The following is a 24041-nucleotide window of genomic DNA, read 5'->3' as shown; positions in this document are numbered from 1 at the left end:
CAATGTATGATCACTTAAAAATCACAACAGAAGTCAATGGATTCACAGTTCAATTTCTGGTGTGTACAAGACTAAATATTGTATCTAATGCTAGTCATACTCAGAGCAGCAGACAATTAAAATTAGAGGAAATAATTAAGGTCCATTCATTTCAATGGTTCTCCTCTGAGTATGGCTAATCTTAGATACAGCCCTAAGCTCTTGTGTACCCCTCCCCCTTAAAACTAAACAAACATTGAATGAAAAGTTCTGGTTTAGCATTTAGTACATTCAAAGCACTTTTCTTTGGCATGTAAAATGAGGAAGAAAGTGTGGAAAGAAATATCTTTTCACAAAAGCATTAATTCTCAAATGAGGTAAATCTTATATGCAAATTCTGTTCTATTTCTTCAGCAAAACCTATCAGCAGTGAAACTAAGTGTCAAATTACATATGGAATTTGCAATAATGTTGAGCATTATTAAAGATTTAATTACATTATCTAGAGACTCAATCTCATCTGTAAGTATCCATTTCAAGTAAAATTGAACTCAGAGGTATTTTAGCATAATGCTTATTTCACACAAGCTTATGCTATATCTAAGTATCACAGGAAAGTTCTGCCAATGTTAATGAGTCACAACATGTATAATATTACATTCTGTTATGATCTAAAGATGCAAATCAAATAATTGCAGCAGAATAACTTCACTGGTCACCTAATAGCACTATTCAGTCAGTCTCAAAATGCAATATATACGGTCATTTCTGTTAAAGAAGCAAAGATTAAAGGCACACTTCAAGAGATGAGAAGGGCTTGAGAACCAGACACACCTAGGCATACCGCTAAAATGTGGTTTTGTACTACATGAATAAGCCTAGCCTTCTCCAATTTCCACTTTTAGTCGATCCTTGTCATTTCAACCAAACGAGGAATTGTGATTTAACACTAACTAGGGATACTTTCAAAACAAGCTGACTTCAAACCCAAAATGGCCAATGTAGATTGGGCTGAAAAGCCTACTAATGATTTAGTATGGGCACACTTGTCAATTCAACCTGTCACATATCTAAGGGAAGAGGTAAGATTTACATTTTACACAAGACTATGAAAGTGTGGAAATAGTTGCTTGACTCACTGGCTCGTTCTACACCCCTACCGTATTGGGACACGGGTGGCGCTGTGGTCTAAACCACTAAGCCTCTTGGGCTTGCTTGATCGGAAGGTCGGCGGTTCTAATCCACATGACGTTAGTGAGCTCCCATTGCTCTGTCCTAGCTTCTGCCAACCTAGCAGTTCAAAAGCACACTAGTGCAAGTAGATAAACAGGCACTGCTGTGGAGAGGAAGGTAAACAGTGTTTCCGTGCGCTCTGGCACTTGTCACAGTGTCCCATTGCACCAGAAGCAGTTTAGCATGAGGTCCATTATTTCACAACCAACAAACCTATAGAGATGGGTTTTTAAAAAGAAGAAAATGCCCCCCCCCCTTCTATGGCGGTTGGAGGATGGATGGCAGCTAACAGACTGAGATTGAATCCTGACAAGACAGAAGTACTGTTTCTGGGGGACAGGAGGCGGGCAGGTGTGGAGGATTCCCTGGTCCTGAATGGGGTAACTGTGCCCCTGAAGGACCAGGTGCGCAGCCTGGGAGTCATTTTGGACTCACAGCTGTCCATGGAGGCACAGGTTAAATCCGTGTCCAGGGCAGCTGTGTACCAGCTCCATCCAGTACACAGGCTGAGACCCTATCTGCCTGCGGACTGCCTCACCAGAGTGGTGCATGCTCTGGTTATCTCCAGCTTGGACTACTGCAATGCGCTCTACGTGGGGCTACCTTTGAAGGTGACCCAGAAACTACAACTAATCCAGAACACAGCAGCCAGACTGGTGACTGGGAGCGGCCGCCGAGACCATATAACACCAGTCTTGAAAGACCTACATTGGCTCCCAGTGCGTTTTCGAGCACAATTCAAAGTGTTGGTGCTGACCTTTAAAGCCCTAAATGGCCTCGGTCCAGTATACCTGAAGGAGCATCTCCACCCCCATCGTTCTAGCCGGACACTGAGGTCCAGCACCGAGGGCCTTCTAGCGGTTCCCTCACTGCGAGAAGCCAAGTTACAGGGAACCAGGCAGAGGGGCTTCTCAGTAGTGGCGCCCTCCCTGTGGAACGCCCTCCCACCAGATGTCAAAGAGAACAACAACTACCAGACTTTTAGAAGACATCTGAAGGCAGCCCTGTTTAGGGAAGCTTTTAATGTTTGATGTATCACAGTATTTTAATATTCTTTTGGAAGCCGCCCAGATGGGCGGGGTATAAATAAATTATTATTATTATTATTATTATTATTATTATTATTATTATTATTATTATTATTATTATTATTCTATGGTGTCACCAATATGCGGAAGACACCCAACTCTATCTCTCCATTCCATCTGAATCGGGTATGGATGTGTAGGCCAGTGTCTGGAATCAGTAATGCGTTGGATGAGTGTCAACAAGCTGAGACTGAATCCTGAAAAGACAAAGGCAGTGTTTGTAGATGGTTCACATCTTCTGGCAATGAGTGGACAGCCCGTTCCACTAGCGGGCATTGTTTTTTCCATGAAGGAGCGAATGCTTAGCCTGAGGGTATTCCTTGCCCCAACATTGACACTTTAGGCTCTGGGAAGCAAACTGAAAAGATATACTCTTTATGAATTTATTGTGGAATATATTGTGCTCGTGTGCTGTATGCATTTGTAAGTATAATGAATTACGAATTACCCTTCTGTGAGCATTAGTCTAACATGGGTGATCCCCCCCATGCAAGTAACACATAGTAGTTTCCTGTTTTGTTTTTAAGGAGGAAATGTAAAAAGCTTTTGCTCTTGGTCTCAGATAGGATGGTAATTATGATTTGGATCCTTCTCAGCATGAAATGGGGTTTTCCACAATACTGAGCAATAAAGTGCTATCTTGTAAACAATAGATATTTGTTACATGAAAGGTAAACCTTAGGTAGTATTGTTAGAAGGAAATGCACTTGTTGAAGTTGACAAAAATCATTACTTATTATCCGTTGTCATATGAAAAGTTTAATCTGCACACTTTAATTATATTCTGCTTTTAACAGCTATCATCAAATGCCAAATGGCTTAGTGTATTATCCTGGTTAATCTTTGCATTCATTCATATGAGAGTGAGATTGTGGACTTGGTTCACATCCTGCAATTATTAGAGAGGCTTCAAGGACATTTGAAATAAGGATATTAGCCAAAGGCAAGTCACACTTAATACAGAGAGGCATTGGAGAAATGTATATAGCTTTCTTTCCCTCTTCCATTAGCTTAATTAAAAAAGAAGAAAGTAAAATTTTATTGAATCTTGTTAAAAACTTATGTTAGGATATGAAAATGAAGTAAAGACTCTCTGGGGTTATTGTATAGACATTAAATCACACAAAGTTACAATGTATAGGAATGGGGAACCTGTTCTCCAGATACTGCTGAACAACAACTGGGGTTGTTGCTAATCTGGCCCATAGTACACCTTTCCTCCAGGCCAAACCCTCCTGCCCATTACCTGACATCTATTCTGCCTTCATCAGATTGCATTTGGAACAGCAATGACCAAAGAAAAGAAAGAAAGACTATGTCCAGTTTGGGCACAACAGTTTAAGAAGGCTATTGACAAGCTAGAACGTATGCAGAGGAGGTTGATCAAGATGATAAAGGTTCTGGAAACCATGACTTATAAGGATTGGTTCAAGGAGTGAGAATGTTTAGCTTGGAGAAAAGAAGACTGAGAGGTGATACGATAACCATCTTCAAATAACTGAACAGCTGTCTCATGTGAAATAGAGCAGACTTGTTTTCCACTGTTCCAGAGTGTAGCAGTCAAACCAATGTAGACTATAAAGGTATTCTTTCCCTCTCCCTTTCCAGGCTTTCTCTCCAGATTATGTTTTGGGGGGAGGAGTCTAGAGTCTGTGTTTCCTGACACTGTGCAATCAGGACAGATTAGGGATTCTGTTTACTGCCCACCTCGCTGCCCAGCAGTCTCTCTGACCGAGAAGACAGCGACAGAGCTGGTCTTGGAGGCCGTGTTAAGGACTCCCAAACTCTTGGTTCTGGGGTACTTCAACATCCATGCTGAGGTGAATGTTTCTGGGGTGGCTCAGAACTTCATGGCTGCCAATGTTGACCATGGGGATGTCCCAACAAGTCACTGGCCCAATACATGTGGAAGGCCACACTCTGGACCTTGTTTTCTCAACTAGGCAGGAAAAGGGCGAACTGAATGTGGGGGGTATTGACATCGGTCCCTTATGGCCAGGTCATTTTCTGTTGAGATTTAGGCTTTCAGCATCTTTTCTCCTCTGCAGTGGTGGGATGACCTATGAAGCTTCCAGACGTCTCTGGGGGATTTTCTGGCTGTTATGACTGGAGCTCCTGTTGAACATCTGAACGGCTCAAGCTGTTGAGACCATCGCCCTTGAGTGCTTTCTCCCACATCATGGAGCCTGCTCTGTGCCCTCATAAACCCAGAATGTAGGGTGAGGAAACAAACTGGGAGATGGCTCAAACGTGATTGTAGGAAATATATAGTCATATGCAATCACTGTGTGCCTCCTCCACAAGAGGTCTGGAGGATGGCAATACGAGAACAGGCCTTTTCAGCAGAGGCTTCCCATTTCTGGAATGTTTTCCCATGGAGGTTCAGCGGGCACCTTGAGGCACCAGACAAAAATGTTCCTCTTCAACCAGGCCTTTGGCTGATTAATACCCTATACCCTTTTAAATGTGTTTTTGGGGGAGAGTGAGGGTTATTGTTTTGTTCTTGTTCTTGTTTTTATTATGCCTTTTGTGTTCTTATCTTGTGAACCACCCAGAGAATAAAGGATGGTATACAAATTTTAAAAATAAAATAAACTATAGCCAGTCCAACATGAGTATGTAAAATAAATAAATAAAATTCTCGGCCTGAAAACAGCAACATACAACTGTCCATAGCAAAGCTGCTAGTGGAATTTCTGCAAGCAAGGAAATCCACTTCGACCAACACAAAGTACAGGAGTGGTTGGTTGGGTGGGTAAGCATTGACAATGAAAGGTGAGAGCAGGCACAGGCCTCCTTTTAAATCTTGGGATCAGACCCCAAAAATGAAGTACTCTGAAGCGCCAACCCCAGTTGGATCACAGGGTAGAGAGGACACCCAACCTACCCCTGCAGCTGTGCGATGCGTACCAAATACCCACTGCCATAGGGGTGACACCCTCTGTTGCTCCCCAGTGTTATGCAGCCCCACAGATTGAGATTCACCAGTAAGTCGGGGGAACCATAAGTTATGCAAATAAATATAAACATTAAATACTTCTTCCTCCAAATCAGGAATTAGATTGATCCCCCGAACTCCATGCCCCCAAACTCACCATGACAGCTTGGTAAGGCTCTGTTCCATCCAGGTCTCCCATCATCTCCCATAATACAAGTGAGTGTAGAGTATCCTTGAAGAACATAACCAGCATCACAATAATATGTGACTGTTGACCCCAGTTTATAATCCATTCCAAGCCTTGTGCCATTCATTATATTCCCAGGATCGAAGCAGGACTCACGTAGTTTGGCTGTAGTAAGATGAAGTAGGCAGTTTTAGTTACAAGAATTTCTCTACCTACAAATACAAATCTGTCTTAATGTGTCTTTTCCCCATACAATTGCACCCATGTGAGTTTCTCTAAACTAAATAACGCTTAGATAGTGATTTTGCTTGATGATCTTTGATAGTTTCACACAGTGCATTGCCAATATTGTCTGACTATATCAGTAGTCCAGTGAAACAGAACTAGATGTAATCTTTTTTGCTAAAGTACAAATTATGACATCAATAGGATATGTCAGTGACTAAATGAACAAACTGATACAAATCTTTTGTGTGTGTGTGTGTGTGTGTAGGAATATAAAAAAGCAGCACAATCTTGAGTAGTAGAGTGTCCAAAATTTGCAATACAGTTACATTCACTTACCTTTATACTCCAAGTGGAAACCCGTAAAACTAACTGATCCATCACTCCGAAAAGCCAAGTGCATGGAGTTGGAACTACTTTCGATCCTCTCAGGTAATTTGCTATCTTGAAAACTTCCAATTAGTGGACTATTGCTGTCTGGCCCATCATAGATATAAAGAAAGTCATAGTTTGGTTCTATACTGAAGCTGAAAAAGACAGATAGAGAAATATGATAGATGGAACATGCCTTTTCCAGTAATATTATCCTAATACGTCCTGCTAACTGGTAAAACCAGTGCATATAAGGAAGTGTTGCAATACTTTGGGGGTCAAATTTACTTCTTTTGGTGGAGGCGCTCTTCCAAGTTGAATCGTACCTTCTTGTATGATAAAAAGGTAAAGGGACCCCTGACCATTAGGTTCAGTCATGACCGACTCTGGGGTTGTGGAGCTCATCTTGCTTTATTGGCCAAAGGAGCTGGCGTACAGCTTCCGGGTCACGTGACCAGCATGACTAAGCCACTTCTGGCGAACCGGAGCTGTGCACAGAAACGCCATTTACCTTCCCGCCAGAGCAGTACCTATTTATCTACTTGCACTTTGACATGCTTTCAAACTGCTAGGTTGGCAGGAGCAGGGGCCAAGCAACGGGAGCTCACCCCGTCGTGGGGATTCAAACCGCCAACCTTCTGATCGGCAAGTCCTAGGCTCTGTGGTTTAACTCACAGCGCCACCCGCGTCCCTCTCTTGTAATATTTTAGGTAGTACATACACATGTAAAACATTTTCTTACGGATTACTATAATTCCATGCATCTTTTAAACATTGTGTTTGCCTATCTCCCGATATCTGATTCGCTCTGAACTTTTTGTTTGCATTTACTTTCACAAATACTCTTGTCCATGTTATTATCCTTTATAGGTCAGAAATGCGGCACTGACAATAGATTTGCTTTGTTTAATCTGTGACATCATTTTAGGTACTGAATTGTGGTAGAGAATTTGAACAAACATTATTTAATAACCAGGAGAGCATCTCTCACCTGAGCCTTATTATTATGTAAATATATGGCTTATAAAATGGGTCGTTAATATGGGTATGACATTTTCCTTTAATCTCCTATAAAAGCTGTAATGCATACATCTCCTACTAAAGCTGGAAAACTATTAGCCTGGATCACGAGTGTTTTAGTTTTGTGTCTACATATTGACAATGTTATCCATTAGAAAACTTTAATGGACATAAGAGCAGAAGAAGAGGCCTACTGAATCAGAACAAAGTCCAGTATTGGAACATTTAGTCCAGTATTGTGTTTTCAGCGGCTATCAAAATGTCTATGAGAAGAAGAACACTAACACAATAACACTCTGAGATGAGCTTGATTGTGTCACCTGCTTATCCCCAGTTTTCACATTAGCATTTTCAGTGATAAAAGTGCTCCAACGAATTATTCTCGTTACTACATTTGGTGCATATTTCTTGGGTCATGGGCCAACATAAATTTATTACAAGAGCCTCACAAACACAAATGAATTTTAAAACAAGTACAATGCTAAGTACTAACAGACATAAGAAATTTTCAGTACTATCCATTAAATTACTTAAAAGAAATCTTGAAAAACATAATATCACAGAAGTGTTTAGTATTGATTTATAATTGGATTTGTTTTCACAAACTATCGCTTATATTGTTAGTGCCCAGTCAAAGGAGATGATTGCTGCTGCTTCATGTTGTTCTACAATATTTGCCAGCTAGCATGCAAGTACTCTAATTTCTTCTTATCTTTTTTCTTTAACTTTCTATTTCAGTTTATGAAAACACTTATAACAAACAATATCAATATATCTCAATATATCCCCATTCCATGCATATGCAATGTAAATGATACAGTCAAACATGAAACAGCTATGTACAATACTTTGGAGTTGATTATAGCAGTGAAGGTTTCTAATTTCTTAGAATTGAAGACAACACAGATCTACCCAGAAATGACCAAGTAGCTCGTTTGCATCTTGGCAATATAACCTGCATTGTACATCTTGCAATATAACCTCATAACCTCTTTCTACCACTTGAGCCTGTCAATCAACTGAAAGCTTCCTTGGCTGCTCTTCTCTTAGTGTCCCATCTTCAGATGCTGAGCCAGTGGGTACATGTGGGAGGGCCTTTTTTTGCTGGATTATGGATCGCTTCTCTAAAGATAGTTGCTTGGAGTTACCTTATTATCTTTTAGGCACGAGGCAAATTCGATCACATTAGCCTAAGCCTTTGGTGGCTAGTAAATGAACAGTTGCCCAGATAAAGACTTTTTAAATTGCCCAGTAGTACAAACATCTCATAAGCATTGGTTTTATGGGTTCACCTGGCTTTTATTGATTAGCATTTTTGGTTCCTCTGGCTTTTATTGTTTTTTAAAAAATTGAATTTTATTGTATTGCTTCATTTATTTATCCATATGTTGCTGTGGGAGCTGATGATGATGATGATGATTATAGGCTAAAGGGCAACCAACCAACCAACCAACCTAATAAATAAACTCACAGATGTAACTTTTGTAAGTTTTTAAAAAATAAAATAAAAATATACTCTTTTTAGAGTAATCAGGCTGTTTTTGAAAACACATGGCCTTTTTATGTCTTTGCTTTCTGCTTCCTTATAGTTATTTAGGATATCCCCACTGAGGGGATCACAGAAATTGGCAGAAATTAAACAAGTGAAGAAAGCAAGTACACAACATTGCCCTGCTATTCAACCTAGTGATTCTTCTCTTATATGAGCTGCAAGCAAGCATCCATATGTTTTAATATCACGAGCAATGCTGAATGTAGTTGAGTAAGTTCCTGATTGCTCTACTCTAACACCCCTCTTCAAGCTCATTATTCTGTAAGCCAGATGTACTGGGCTTTGAAAAACAATACACTTGCCACGTTTAGCAGTTAATATTACCAGGGATTAGTTCATTGTTTCAGATTTGAGTCAACCAGTCACTTACCTGATAAATGCTAAGGATATGACATAGTCATTATTAACAGTGATAGTCCAGTCACAGTCTCTGCTATGAGGATAAGGATGAGGGAAATTTGGTGAAAGAATAAAACCCGATGAGCCTGTCAGGTTGCCTCCACAAGGTGCTGTGAATGAATCAAAGAAAAATGATATCAAGTGAATCCCAACACGATTCCATCACATTTTAACCGAGTATGAACCACAGGCAATAATCAAATTGTGGGGTGAATATTACCTCCAAGTTGCACCAGTGAACCCATCATTATTCTAATATATCCTCCAGGAACAGATTTTATTTAATGTGATTTTCAAGTAGGTCTGGACAAGAAAGTATTCTGGTGACAGAAATGGCTGGGAAAGGCTCTTAAAAACACATGCACACGTCTGAGCTATGCTAATGTTGGTTGAACTTTTCTTTGTTGGAAGTATGACTATGCATAAGATGTGTGGTATCTCCTGTAAAAAGGATTTTAATGATGGCTGTTATCAGAACAAGCTGACATGAGAGCATCTAATAGAAAATGTGCATGCCATTATCTTAAAAATAAAACCAAACAACAAAGCAGAACAAAAAAATTCCTTCCAGTAGCACCTTAAAGACCAACTAAGTCAGTTCTTGGTATGAGCTTTCGTGTGCATGCACACTTCTTCATCTGAAGGTGCTACTGGAAGGAATTTTTTTGTTTTGACTATGGCAGACCAACACGGCTACCTATCTGTAAACAAAGCAGAACATCGGTGAGCACAGCTAGGGTGTCCTGTCCTATTTTATACAAATTCTGCTGCAACTCATGTCAAGCCAATCGGTATTATTTTTTTGACTCAGCAAGAAACTAGCATGAGTTCCAGTTTTATAATAATGATAAAGGTTCTGAAACTGTGACTCTACTGAAGAGGATCCTATCAGATATAATTTTATTTGTGGAAATATTTATTTTTATCATTTCTTTTGCTCATGTCACCTAATAAGAATAATTTTTAAAAATTGAAGTTAAAATGCACACAGAGATCTCATGAAATCCTATTCATACCTAAGAACTATTTCTTACAGTGTAATCAGTGCTTGAACACATGCATGCAACCTTACAGAAGAATCCACTTCCGTGGGCAGGAATTCCAGACCCTTAGGGTCACCACTGGAAAGCCCATAATGAGCCAACTTCTTAACTGAATGTTAGTGTCATCAAGTGGTTCATGTTTGCATTACTTCCCATGTTTACATGATTTCCTTTTCATGGGGAGACAATGGACCCACAGACATGGGTAGGGTAGCAGGTTTTGTCGCAGTTACTTCTTCTGGAACAAGTTGAATCTAATATTATATCAATGACCGTATATTTCATTTATAGTTTTTCTCAAAGGTATCTCTGGGAAACGGGTTGTGAGTGTTAAGTACCAGTACTAGATAGGAAGAGTATGGAACTTGAAATGACTGTTGCACCAATGGTGAAAAGCAGAAAAAGGCCTAACAATTTCCTTCAAAGTTATGTGCCAGTTTATGCAAAAACAAATGTCAAAAGAAGAGGTAAACCCTATCCCACAGTGTTCCTTGGAAGCCCACTCAACCAAAATGAACAGAACGGGGTGTTTATATGTGTAGGCACACGAAAGATCTATTACTGGTGATTTGTGATCACAGTATTATTGTATAAAACAAACACAACAAATCTTTCACACAAGAAATGGCATATGCATGACAAGCAAGCTGCAAGTAAATCAATATAATTATAGCTGTGTATAAGACAATTGTAAGATTGATGCAAACTCATCAGAAACAAATATGTTATATTGGAATTAGCATAGTACTTGTTCATTTTTATAGACACTTTGTATAGAATATGAAGTATGGATATTTAACTAAGAACAAAAAGTCCTAATCTAGTGACCTGTGTGTGTGTGTGTGTGTGTGTGTGTGTGTGTGTGCGCGCGCGCGCGCGCAGACAGGTTTTGAACACCCAGTTTCTTTTACTAAACAGCATCTCCCCTACACAATGTCAGAACTCAAGGCTATATCATATCTTGAACAAGTAACCTGAAGCTTATCAGCCAGGATTTAGGCAGTGTGCCACCGTCAAACTCTGGGTAAAGGGGGGAGGGGACTACAATGAGACTAGTACCAGCCCAAGAATGCTAGGTCAATGACAGTCAAATAAGCTTCTTCTTTTACAGGTATATCTTTCTCTTTTTAAAAAAAATGAAGTATATTAAAAAATAATCAGTTACTAATAAAACATGTTATTAGCTACACATTGAAACACTGAAACCAATACCTATTTTAAAATGTTAAGGATTATATATTTGTTATACAGTGGTACCTTGGGTTACATACGCTTCAGGTTACAGACGCTTCAGGTTACAGACTCTGCTAACCCAGAAATAGTACCTCAGGTTAAGAACTTTGCTTCAGGATGAGAACAGAAATCATGCTCCGGGGGTGCGACAGGAGCAGGAGCCCCCATTAGCTAAAATGGTGCTTCTGGTTAAGAACAGTTTCAGGTTAAGAACGGACCTCCGGAACGAATTAAGTACTTAACCCGAGGTACCACTGTAATAATCATTTAAAGTGAAAATGGGGTAACCAATAGACAAACAAGAAATGAAAACAAACAAGCAAAATCTATTAGCAAAAAATATATCATTATATATATATGAGAGATAATGAATATATGGATCACTTGGTGAATTACAATAAAGGGGTAAGGTCAGCTAATATTTGGTGACCTGTATAAAAGCTACCGGTTCAGGTTTCATCACTAGCCTTTATATGCTAGGATGCCAGAAGGTAGCAGGAAAGATTTGTGAGTTCCCCTGTAGATATTAACTAGGCCTGCTCATTGATGGTCCTAATGCTTACTGCTAATTATAGTTATTTCAATAATGTTGTGCCCTTTGTCCCCCAAATCGAATGTCCACCTCTTATTACAATTCTGCAAAAGTATATTAAATACAGGTTTATAAAATAGCCTTAGAGAAAATGCATATATGACATTAGTTGTGTGACATTAGTTGTAAACCTGAACAGTTCCACAAAGTAAGTTTAACTCTTTCTGTCCCTAATATGGTTCCAAGAAAACGTGCTGAAGCTGCTGTTTATATCTCAATGGGCACCAGTTAACATAATTAATGCCACATGCCTCACCGAAGACTCTTAAGTAAGTTTAGAAGTCACAGAACAAGAAGAGATGTTATACTGTGGATCAGCAATTGGTTAAGTAGCAAGAAGTAGGAATAAATGAATAGTTCTCCCAATGGAGGGATGTAGAAAGAGTATCAGTATTGGGAACTGTGCTTTTAAAGCTGTTCATAAACAATCTAGAGTTAGGAGTGAGCAATGAGGTAGCCAAGTTTGCTGACAATACTGTACTAAATTGTTCAGGGTCATCAGAACAAAAAGGGATTGTGAAGAGCTCCAAAAGACCTGTCCAGGCTGAGTTAACGGGCATCAAAATAGCAAATGCAATTCAATGGAAACAAGTGTGAATTGATACCTGCAGAAAGAAAACAACAATAATAATTCTAATTTCACATATAAGATCATGGGGTCTGAACTCGAGGTGACTGACCAGGAATGAGACATCGGGGTCATAGTAGAGAGCTTTATAAAGATGTGGAGCTAGTGTGTGGCAACCTTGGAGAAGGCAAATTCAATGCTAGGGATCATTATGAAATGAATTAAAAAATAAAACTAATGATACCATAGTTCCAGTATACAAAGTGTGTTCTCCCTCATGGAGAGCATGTGTTGCGGTGGGGGCTGACGAGGCAAAAGGTCAGCCCCCATTGTTGCTAGGCAAAAGGTTTGGCCATCTTTTAAGCAGGGGCGGGCTGTTACTGGGGAAAGTTATATGTTGCCATTTAGTGATTGACAGCCCTATTTGTTAAATACATTGCACGCAGCGACGAACTTCCTCTTTTCGCTGCGTGCTTCGGATCACCCGCCCTCCCTTCCCTAATGTTAGGCTGTTTGCTTGACCTTGCTATGCCTGTCATGGGGTCGTCTGCTTTGGGGCAGGGGCCCGGTAGGAATTTTGTCCATTTGGCTGATTGGCTGATGCCACTTGGTTTTTGCCTACTGCGTAGCAAATCGTCACAACTTGTAAGGTTGCGGTAAGGCATTGGTTTGGGAATTGGTTGGTGGAGGGGTATGGATTTGGCTGTGCCTGCCCCTCCAAAATGCTGCTGCTGCTGCAAGGGTTTTCCGTTAAAGGAACCCAGGGGCTCCCCATGCTTTTGTCTGAAACCCCCTGGCAAGGGGCTAGGGCCACGCAAGCCCCTGGGAGCATTCTGGGGAGAGGTGAGGCATGGTTCCCAGTCCCGTCTTTCTCCCCAGGTGACTTACCCTTGCTGACTTCGCGGAGGGTGCGAATGTCAGAGCTGTCCCCGTGCGGGGTCAGTTAGTGCTACCAATGCCTAAGCAACCACTCACATTGCTGTAATTTGAATAAAGTTGTGGCCAAAATTATGCCAAAAACCTTAAACAAAAATTAAGTGTCATTGTGTTTTTATTTGGGGGGTGTCTTGGGGACCTCGATGCTCAAATAGATGGTGCAACTATATTTGGAACATTGTATACAGTTCTGATCACGTCACCTGAAAATGGATATTGTAGAGTTGGGAAAAGTTCCAGAAAAGGGCAACCAAAATGACGATGGGATGGAGGTGCTCCCCTAAGAAACAAGTTTACAGTATTTGGGGCTTTTAAGTTTACAGAAGATGGAATTAAGAGGAGCCACGAGTGAAGTGTATAAAATGACTCATGGTATGTAGAAAGTGGATAGAGAATTTCTTTTACTCCATCTCTCATAGAACTCATGGCCATTCAAGGAAACTGAATGTTGGGAGAATCAGGAAGTACTTCTTCACACAGCACATAGCTAAATTATACAAATTGCTGCCACCAGAGGCAATTGCTCCCCAACCCCCAGTCTGGGTGGCTGTGTGTGTGGTGTCTTATTTGTGTAACTGAGAATGAGGAATCTTGTGCCTGTGTGAGAGTGGGATCAGTGTGATTGGTGGTGGTGGACACCCCCCCCCCAAAAAAGCTCAACAACTTTTTAGTTTGGGGAATATGGCAAGACTATTTGCACCTACATTGCGTGTGGGAGCCATGCAGCTGATCAATTTGAAAGTATAATATAATAAAGTGGCATGCCTATGCTTCAGCAGCCTTTGATTTTCACAGGTGCATATTTTAAGTTGTACTATTGTAGGTTGAACATGTACTGAATAATTACCACCCACAAAATTCAAAAAAATACTTTTATATATTCAAAGGCTGTTTGCTTTTTTTTTAAGGATTTGACCAATCCTAAAGCTTCAATATTACCAAATAAATGTTTGGGATGAAGTGGCTAAAATACTGCGCCAACACACTGTTTCATAAAAACATGAATCTAAACAGATGCTGCAAATCCATTGTTCAAACGGATTAAAATGAGATAGCCTGGTGGAAATACATAGAATGGAGTAAAAGCACTCATGCATTTTAATTTAAACTGGCAGAACATGATGTGAATTTCTGGGTGTCTTTGATTTAATTATTTTTGTTTAATGTCTTTTTTTACGTACTAAAACCCAAAGAAAAAAAAGCAGAGTTCCATTAAAGTCTTTGTTGTGTGTTGGTGTTGTTTTTAAACACATCTGGGGGTAATCATATTTTCCAGATCTTCACAGAAAACAAAGCTGTTAGATGTTTTCCCATCCCAGAACAATCTGATCTCCCATATTAAATATTTACAAAAATGTCTCAATGAATTTCTCTCACAGAAATTCTAATAAGGCAAAATGATCAATTTTCACTAAAAAACATTTTTTATAAAGATCTGTATTTCAGCAACTAACAAACCAGCTCCTTTTGCAAATGATTCTCTGTATAATTCCATCAGTATGAAAACAACAACAACAACAACAAAGCTCTACAAGAAAGAGACTTTGCAGAAATATTTTAGTGGGTGAAAAAAACTGGTACTAAGAATGAACATCTTTAAAATACATTTTTCTCTGTTAAAAAAAACATTACAAGCTTCCATTGTTTTTAAGATCCAAAAAGATATGGGCATGAAAGCACATGCACCAGAGCTCTCAGGATGTCCCTTCCCAACTAGAAGACTTCATGCCGTTCCTAAAGCTGTTTTTGTCATGACCCCAGAGTGCAGCAGCAACCAAGATTTGAAGCTGCAGTCTCTCTAGCTAAGGAGTCAGTCCATTTCCAGGCCTCTAAGTCTGCTGCTGGAGGTCAGGAGACTAAAGCTGATGAACATGAGCAGGTGAGAACCTAGATCAGGGGTCAGCAACCTTTTTTAGCTGTGGGCTGGTCCACCGTCCCTCAGACCATGTGGCGGGCTGGACTATATTTTGAAAAATATATATGAACGAATTCCTATGCACCACAAATAACCCAGAGATGCATTTTAAATAAAAGGACACATTCTACTCATGAAAAACACGCTGATTGCCGGACAGTCCGCGGGCCAGATTGAGAAGGCGGTTGGGCTGGATCTGGCCCCTGGGCCTTAAGTTGTCTACCCCTGACCTAGATCCTCGCAGGAACCTTCTGTTGAGATTGAGGAACCATATGCCACCTTCAGGCTGTTGCAAGCCTAACAACACAAGAAATATGCCAGGCAGGGTCTCTAGAGGAGTCTGGGAGAGGTAGACTAGGGGCAGAAGTTGAAAAAGGTTTAGTTTGCTCTCAACCTTCATGGAGTAAGTTGCCAGCTTGAAACTATATGTGGGCCTGAAACTCCTGACCTGCCTTATTTGTGGGATCTGGCAATAGACCAAACTTTGTGAACTGCCTGTTAAGACTGTGAAAACATTCTGCCATTCTGTCACAAAAATGGGGATAGTCTCTCTTCCCCTCCGCCTCCTCAAAAAAAGTGTCAAAAGGTGAAAAAAATGTGGTTTTTTTAGTCCTTCATGAAAAATTATACAGCATCCTTCCATTGTAGAAACATTGCAGATTACTCCAACTGGAGTAATTGCTCCTAACACACTTCCAGTCTAGCCACTCTTCATTGGAATCAATAGCTCATTCTGTGTCTCCCAAAAGACAAAGAGACTCCTTAACTCAGGAGACAAAGAAGAAATTCTGCTTCTGATCAAGACTAGCTACACTGAAAACACATTAGGTGTAATGACTATAATTGGGAGTGCTTTTATGACAAACCTACAATTTTCTTCAGCACCTATTGAGATTCTCCTCTTTGGTCTCTTTGTGGTGCTGTCCTCTTTCCTTTCCTCCTACAAGAAATCTATCCTCTTTAAAAGGTAAAACACCATCCTATTGAGGACTACTGAGCTGCCCTGGTATCTGTGTTTAATTCAACATTAACAATAAGCTATTGACTTTTGGCTTTGTGGCTGTGTAACTATAACATGTTTCCAAAGTCAGAAAAGCAGTTGCGTCTTCCCTTGGTTTCTGCATACCTATACAGACTGGTGGGTTGGGCTGCCAGAAGTACCGATTTTCTACCTGAATGCAGGTTATTCTTTCATCTCCTTGCAACTCATAGCCAGGGTCACACTGAAAAATGACGGTGTCTCCAGGTTCTCTCCCATCCCCATTTCGGGTTCCATTCATGGGGACTCCAGGATCACGGCATGCTGTGGCTACAGAACCTAGGAGGAAGGCAAAAATATCACTTTTTGATTCATAACAAGTTGCAATGTACAGATGTTTTAAGAAAAGACTATTTAATGGCTCATGCAAGCCAATGAGATGTTTAGGCCTCTTTTCTTCGGGGAAATATATTGTCCACTAAAATGATTATTATATGCAATTATTTTTTTTATTTGCCATCTGTTTTGATTACTGACTGTAATCACGTTTCATCAGACTTAATGTAGCATTTCAATGCATAGAATGAAATATGCCAGTAAAAGAGATCTGCTGAACTAGTTACACTAACTTGTGTGCTTTTATTTTTTTAAAAAAAGATAAAAATCAAAGAAGGAACTGAAATAATGCAAGTTAAATTGATGACATTTTACTTAACCAGGTGTACCAAAAATTGCCACATGATAGCCCATGATGGGTGAAGTGGTTTACCTCCCTGCCCCTTTCATATAGCTTGGAACAAACTCATAGATAATTCATCATTTCAACAATGCCTATTCTGAATTAATGTGTTTTATCCAACAAGTTGTCAGTTAGTGCAATGACTTCTGCTTGTGAAAAATAACTTTTTTCTCCTCTCCCCATGCCTTTCCCACTCTGCTAATATTTTCTGAGGGTTTCCCAAACCTTCTAGAGCACATTTAGGGAGGGCATAGAGTGTGTGCAGGGACAAGACAGAAGAGGAAGTTCCATTACCAATGTGAAAGTTCTTGTGCTAGTGGGATGAGTTTGTTGAAAATAACTCAATGGGATTAAGAGCCATGCATCCCAGCAGCAAAAGAGACTTAGCAGTATTCAGCAGTAACTTTAACATTTTACTCTGAGCCAAAGCTTATGATTAAAATATTCTGTAAGCATTCAAATACAAAGATTTCTGCTTCCCTTGGAAGAAAACTTGACAGATTAAATTGCATTATACATTTTCTTTTAATTGAATCAGCATGCTTGCACTTTTCACTTAGAACCTGTCAATACTGACCAAAAAAAGGATTTAGCCATCAGCCACTTGTTTACTTGTTTGTTTCCCAGGAAAAAGCCAGAGCTGGCAAAAGAAAAGGCAAAACAGTAACTCAAACTGAATATGAGATCACAAAAAAAGAACTCAAACAAAGAATTAACTAAATTAGACTTTGGGCAACATCACTTGATAGGCAGTTTGGAAAATATTGTTTTCATTGTATTCAGGAGACTAGAATCCTAAACATAGTTCTTCCAAATACTGGTATTCATGGTCAGGCAAATGCCTGGGTGTTTACCCAGGCATTTGCCTGACCATGAATACAGTGGTACCTCGGGTTAAGTACTTAATTTGTTCCAGAGGTCCGCTCTTAACCTGAAACTGTTCTTAACCTGAAGCACCACTTTAGCTAATGGGGTCTCCCACTGCCACCGCACCGCCAGAGCACGATTTCTGTTCTCATCCTGAAGCAAAGTTCTTAACCCGAGGTACTATTTCTGGGTTAGCAGAGTCTGTAACCTGAAGCGTATGTGACCTAAAGCGTATGTAACTCAAGGTACCACTGTACCAGTATTTGGTACATTTGCAGTTGTCTGTGGAAACATTCCATAGTCTGAACCTACCCTCCACAAAATGTGCCTATATTGTGGAAATATCTCCTATAGAGATAAGGCAGACTCCAAATTTGGGATTTTTCAGTTGACAGCTGAAAATGTACTTGTTTTCCTGGGCATTAATTCCCAGAGTTCCTGATTAATATGATTAGTATATTTCTTTTATGGAACTGATTGTATTGTGACATTCTGGTTTTATTTGTTTATGAACTATTTTGCTATTTCTTTGCAAAATAAAGGTGGCTTCTACATTATTTTAAATAAGAAAAGGTAACATAAGTTTGGTTTCTTCTGTGTCATTGAACAAATGAGACAAGAGCAAAATGGCCTATAATCAAGAATACTTTCCATAAACACTTTTACCAAAAATTCTTTTACCAAGACAAAAGCCTTCTTTGTGGACTAGCCAAATATTATAGAGATCATACTGGTGCTAACTGAGCACATGGTGTTTCCAGGAGGACATGAGACTAATGTTAAAAACTAACAGATTATTGACACTACTGTACACAAGACTTAGAACAATTGTCTTCCCTGTTCAGTTGCTCAAAGCTGGTTTTCTACTATATTTAACTACATTTCCCCTCCTTTCAAAATTACTGTTCTCCAACAAAATATTAGATCTTGCTTTAATCTTCCCCTTCTCCTCATGTTTCATAGTTTTGCATTGTATTGTTCTCATTCTCTCTCCTATCTAGCCTTCCTAAGTACCTATTTTGTGTCCAGTACCCTAAATTCATACTGGAATGTGGGTTGCATCCCATTGTTTCTATTAGTTTCTATTAGTTATCTAAAACACCTCTTTCATTTCTTTCCATGAAAATTGGTAGAGTATGCACAAATTTCAACAGATAAAGTCTCTTATAACCTTGCAATGAGACCTGCAATGCAGTCTTGAAAGAAAGCTGCAAAGCTCAGAAAACACAACCCTTTACAAATTTGCATATGTGTACCTGATATTGTATTGCATTATAAGTTGTTGAAATGCTTAACCTATCATTCAGCTAACTTATTTGATGTATACTAGGGTGTCTATAAATTGACACAGAACTTGTTATCCAAACATGGTTATCTCAAAGATTATATTTGCTGCTCCCTTGCACTGAAGATCCTCTGCTCTCTGAATTATGGAATGCTTTCCATGAACAAACATCTTCTATTTTGAAATCTTTAAGATAACATTTGAGTTTCCTGTTAATTGTGTTGCTTCTCAGAGCAACTTGCTCAATGGAAGCTGTCCTCGCTGTCTTCTGCTTTGTGCTTCTCTACAAGATTAGAAGATAGGAGTCCTATTGTGTCTGATCTCGAGATGAAGTTCAAAGTACAGTATATGTGTGATTTCTCTTCAAGAGGCCAGTCCTGGAATCCTAGTTCTCTGGTTGTATTGCACAGATTATAGTCAAAATGGAAACACTTCCCAATCAAAGAAGTTGCCAAAATTAAGACAAATGCAAGTAGTAAAGACCCACTTGTAAATTTTGGAATGTAACCAGACTTTTCTGGATATCAGGCTCAACAACTTTTTGTGCCCGGATTTTTACCTCTTGAAATACAGCAACCCTATAAATGGGTGATATCTCTTGGACTAATGTGTGGGTCAGAGGATGCTGGACTAGCTGGCCTTAAGGCCTGATCCATCATGATTCCATCTAGGTTCTTACTGGAGAAATAAGCTTTCAAGGGAAACTCGGTCCCTACAGAATCATCAGGATTCACCTTGGCTAAAACCACTATTCCTGCCTTCTTACATGATTACCTATGTGTTAACAAGACTAACAATTAAAACATCAAGATTAAAATGGTGCACATCCACCAGAATAGTTCAAGTATTGTGGCAAGTTTAAAAATACACAATTCCTTTAAATTTAAAAGCTAAGCAAACTTGTCCTTTTTCTTTCCTAGTCTGTATCTAGTTTGCACTTCTAGTTTTGATTTGTTTACTTTCAGTCAGAATAACTGCAAAAGGTATTCAAAATGCTTTTCCACAGTGGAATTAATAATTCCCTGCATTTTCTGGGGTTGCCTCACCTAATACATCTTAGAAGCACATTTGCTTTCCTTGTAGCTATTTCACATTCATGATTCATCATCATTCTGTGATGAATAAATCCCCAGGTCCCTCTCTTCTACCATCTTCAAAATGTCTGTTTCAAGCAGACCGGCGGTGTTAGCTTCATATTAGTCTCCAAATGCATTTTCCCCTATACTTTGTACTATCTAGTTTCATTCCTTTTCAATTATTGCATTCCGTGAAGTTATATAGTACGGCTGAATCTTTCTATCCTCTCTGTTTCACCAATGCCTCCCAACTTTGTACCATTAGCAATTTTCATGAATTCATTCCTTTATCCATTGCCAAGGTCATTAAATGGAAATATTAAATTAAATGTTTCCCAAGACTAATTTACAATCATTCCACTTGTAAATGTTCTGCAGTTTGCTTCAGCACCATTTCTTGTTCTCAGTGAATTTTTCATTTTATGATCCCCACCCCCACCCCATTTTAATATTTTCTAGCTACTGCGGTTAAAATCCTCAACATGCTTGAGAGCTTATACTTGTACTGGTCCCAGTACCAATCTGGAAGGAACAGCGGCAGGAATATGGGAGACCTGACTGGGTCAACACTGAATCCCTATTAAGCACCCATGCAGTTAGAATGGTTGAGAGAAGAAATCTAAATCAGTCCTCCATTTCTTCTTACTAGTTTAACTTCTTCCTGAGCTCTGAAAAGAAGCAGCTCCAATTGGGTGGGAAATACTTTTTAAAAGTGATTTCAGGGGCAAAAGGGAGGGGAAAGTAATCATTTCTCTTATATCTACCCAGACTGCAATTTAACCCTCCCTTCCCTTATATTCTGAATAGCCCAGATTGGACCATACTATATAAAATCTCCTTTAATCCTCAAGGAAACTTCATTTTTAGATAGGTAGGCCATAATATTTATCCGTCACTCTCCCCTTTCTCACACTCATACTCACAAACACAGATGCACACATCTGCCTCTCTAGTTCATGTAAAGCCACTTGCTTTCCAGTTAAGTATGATGATAGAAACCCAGTTCAGTATACCGTATTTTTTGTTTTATAAGACGCACCAGACCACAAGACGCACCTAGTTTTTGGAGGAGGAAAACAAGAAAAAAAATATTCTGAATCTCAGAAGCCAGAACAGCAAGAGGGATCCCCTTGGATAGCTGCGCAGCCTGCATTCACTCCATAAGACGCACACACATTTCCCCTTACTTTTTAGGAGGGAAAAAGTGAGTCTCATAGAGCAAAAAATACGGTATATCTATCCATCTCCCTAGTTCACTTTGCACTACTAGCTAATGATGTACATCAGATCTCGATAAATCCTGAGCCAAAATGGGAGTGCCTCAGAGGGATTTGGGGCTTGTCAGAGGTCAAGCAAGACCTGCAAGGAGCAGCACAAGTCAAACTGGGGAGGTGGAATCTGTATGCAAGCATCTGTTAAAAGCAAAAGTAATGAATCTAATAAAGCCAAGTGAGCAGAACCTCAGTCTTCAGAAGCAACATGTCACTGAACTCAAGCTGCTGCAAAAGTAACTTCGATACTTCCCTGCTCATGGGTTTTCTAGAGGTATTTGCTTGACCACTCTGCAAAAACTGACTAGAAGAACATTCTGTCTGATTACCTGGGGCTTTTCTTAAGTTCTAAAAGGCTCAATCAGAAACGTGGTAAGGAATATAAAGACCATGGAGACTCTTTACTTGCTAAATGAAGTTCAAGTATTGACACATTTGCACAAGGTGTCTTTATTTGCCCAATGTGACCTGGGGTTTTGGTTAACCTATCAGGGAAAGGGACCCTTTGTTTACCTAGAAAGCCTGAAACCACTAAACAATTGGTACCATGAATCTGGGATCTGCTTTCCTGGTGAAAAACTGCTGTACAGCTAGGATCTCATGTGTAGATATATATACCAGCAAAGGGAAACTAGGATACATGCAGTAACCCAAATCTTCAAAGAAATTTGACTGTCAACAATTCAAAGCCATTGAATCTTACCAATGACTACGGTGACATTCTGACTATCTTGCATGCCATTTAGATCAGATGTCAACTTTAAAAGAATTTAATGAAAGAGAGAAGATTAACGAAAGAGAAAGGATTAATGAGAAAGATAAAGAGAATCTCTCAGAAATTGAGTGTACGAGTATTTCCACCCTTTGATATTGTGATTCTGCATTTGGGTCAGATAAAAAGCATTTTTTTGTGGTTTAATAAAATATAGTTTCGTGTCATCAAAAAGAAGTGTGAGGATCTGGAATGATTTCAATTTGATGGTATGAAAAGGCCAACTAATATATCAGACTAATTTTATCTTCACAGTGGAAAAAAGAATCTCAGAGATGTGGTATATATTTTTATATTTCTTTAATAAGACCACTAGCAAATTTATCTGACTCCGAGAACAGCTAGTTCATACACTCAGCATTAGGATTTGACTTTTAAAGCCACCACTCAGAAAATTGTCAAGGGAACAAAGACATTGTCAGTGCTGACCTTATATAGACCAATTGTTACATTCATTTTGATGTGAAACACTCACTATAAAGCAAAAGGACATTGCTTGGATTCGTTTGAAAAACTGGCACTGCCTGAATGCTCCAGTACTGTAGTAGCACAAATGGAACTTTTTATAGTAGGCATGGGGAACCTTCTTTTCAGTCAATGGCCACTTCTTCAAAGTAGTCTGTTGAGGTCCACATTCCAGCAGTGAATGGGGCTGATGCCAAAGGTCCATATCTTTTCTTTATATATCTCTGCATTACCCTTCTCCCTTTTGATATTTCTGCCACCCCCTTGTCTCTCATTTTGCCCACCTGAAATTAAGACAAATTTGGCATGAAATTTGGACATGGGATACACATGTGATTCTTGGGCCATCAATATGGAGTAGTCTGTCCAGTTCCAGGTGCCACAATTTAAAAAGGATATTGGCAAGCTGGAACATGTGCAGAGGGCAACTAAAATGGGTGAGCCTTCTGAGGAACTGCTGAGGGAGTATGTTTAGCCTGAATAAGAGGTGATATAATAACCCTCTTCAAAAATCTAAAGAATTGTCACATGGAAGATGGAGCAAGCTTGGTCTCTTCTGCTCCAGAGGGAAAGACTTGAATAATGGCTTCAAGTTACAAGAAGTTATTGTTGTTTAGTCGTTTAGTCATGTCCAACTCTTCGTGACCCCATGGACCAGAGCACGCCAGGCACTCCTGTCTTCCACTGCCTCCCGCAATTTGGTCAGACTCATGTTGGTAGCTTCGAAAACACTGTCCAACCATCTCATCCTCTGTTGTCCCCTTCTCCTTGTGCCCTCAATCTTTTCCAACATCAGGGTCTTTTCCAGGGAGTCTTCTCTTCTCATGAGGTGGCCAAAGTATTGGAGCCTCAGCTTCAGGATCTGTCCTTCCAGTGAGCACTCAGGGCTGATTTCCTTAAGAATGGGTAGGTTTGATCTTCTTGCAGTCCATAGGACTCTCAAGAGTCTCCTCCAGCACCATAATTCAAAAGCATCAATTCTTCGGCGATCAGCCTTCTTTATGGTTACAAGAAAGGACACTTCAAATAAACACCAGAAAGGACTTTATGATGGTAAGAGCTGTTAGAAAGTGGAGTGGACTCCCTTTGAAGGTGATGGACTCTCCTTCATTGGATGTTTAAAGCAGAAGTAGGATGGCGACCTGTCATGGATGCTTTAGTTGAGATTCCTGTATTGCAAGGCGTTGGACTAGGTGATCTTCAGGGTTCTTTCCAATGCTACAATTGTATGATCCTGTGACTGCCTTCCTCTGTTTTATAGCAACATATATAAACAAAAACCAAAAACATTTCACAAACAACAAACA

General features: G+C 39.7%; 1 protein-coding gene across 5 annotated transcripts in view; it reads right to left on the bottom strand.

The window, feature by feature from the left end:
• CSMD3 (CUB and Sushi multiple domains 3) overlaps positions 1–24041 on the bottom strand; it is a 574504-nt gene that overhangs the window by 141790 nt on the left and 408673 nt on the right. For all 5 annotated transcript variants that reach the window (XM_081873886.1, XM_081873887.1, XM_081873888.1 and 2 more), the window contains 4 exons: positions 16407–16598; positions 8965–9103; positions 5990–6177; positions 5396–5590 (listed from right to left, as the gene is read on the bottom strand). In XM_081873886.1, the coding sequence (XP_081730012.1) occupies positions 5396–5590; positions 5990–6177; positions 8965–9103; positions 16407–16598 (714 nt within the window). The remainder of the gene's footprint in view (positions 1–5395; positions 5591–5989; positions 6178–8964; positions 9104–16406; positions 16599–24041) is intronic.

This window comes from Podarcis erhardii, assembly GCF_964252035.2.
Source record: "Podarcis erhardii genome assembly, chromosome: 8".
Taxonomy (NCBI): Eukaryota; Metazoa; Chordata; class Lepidosauria; order Squamata; family Lacertidae; genus Podarcis; species Podarcis erhardii.
The sequence above is the reverse complement of the archived record's forward strand: the minus strand, read 5'-3'. Positions and strand labels throughout refer to the sequence as shown.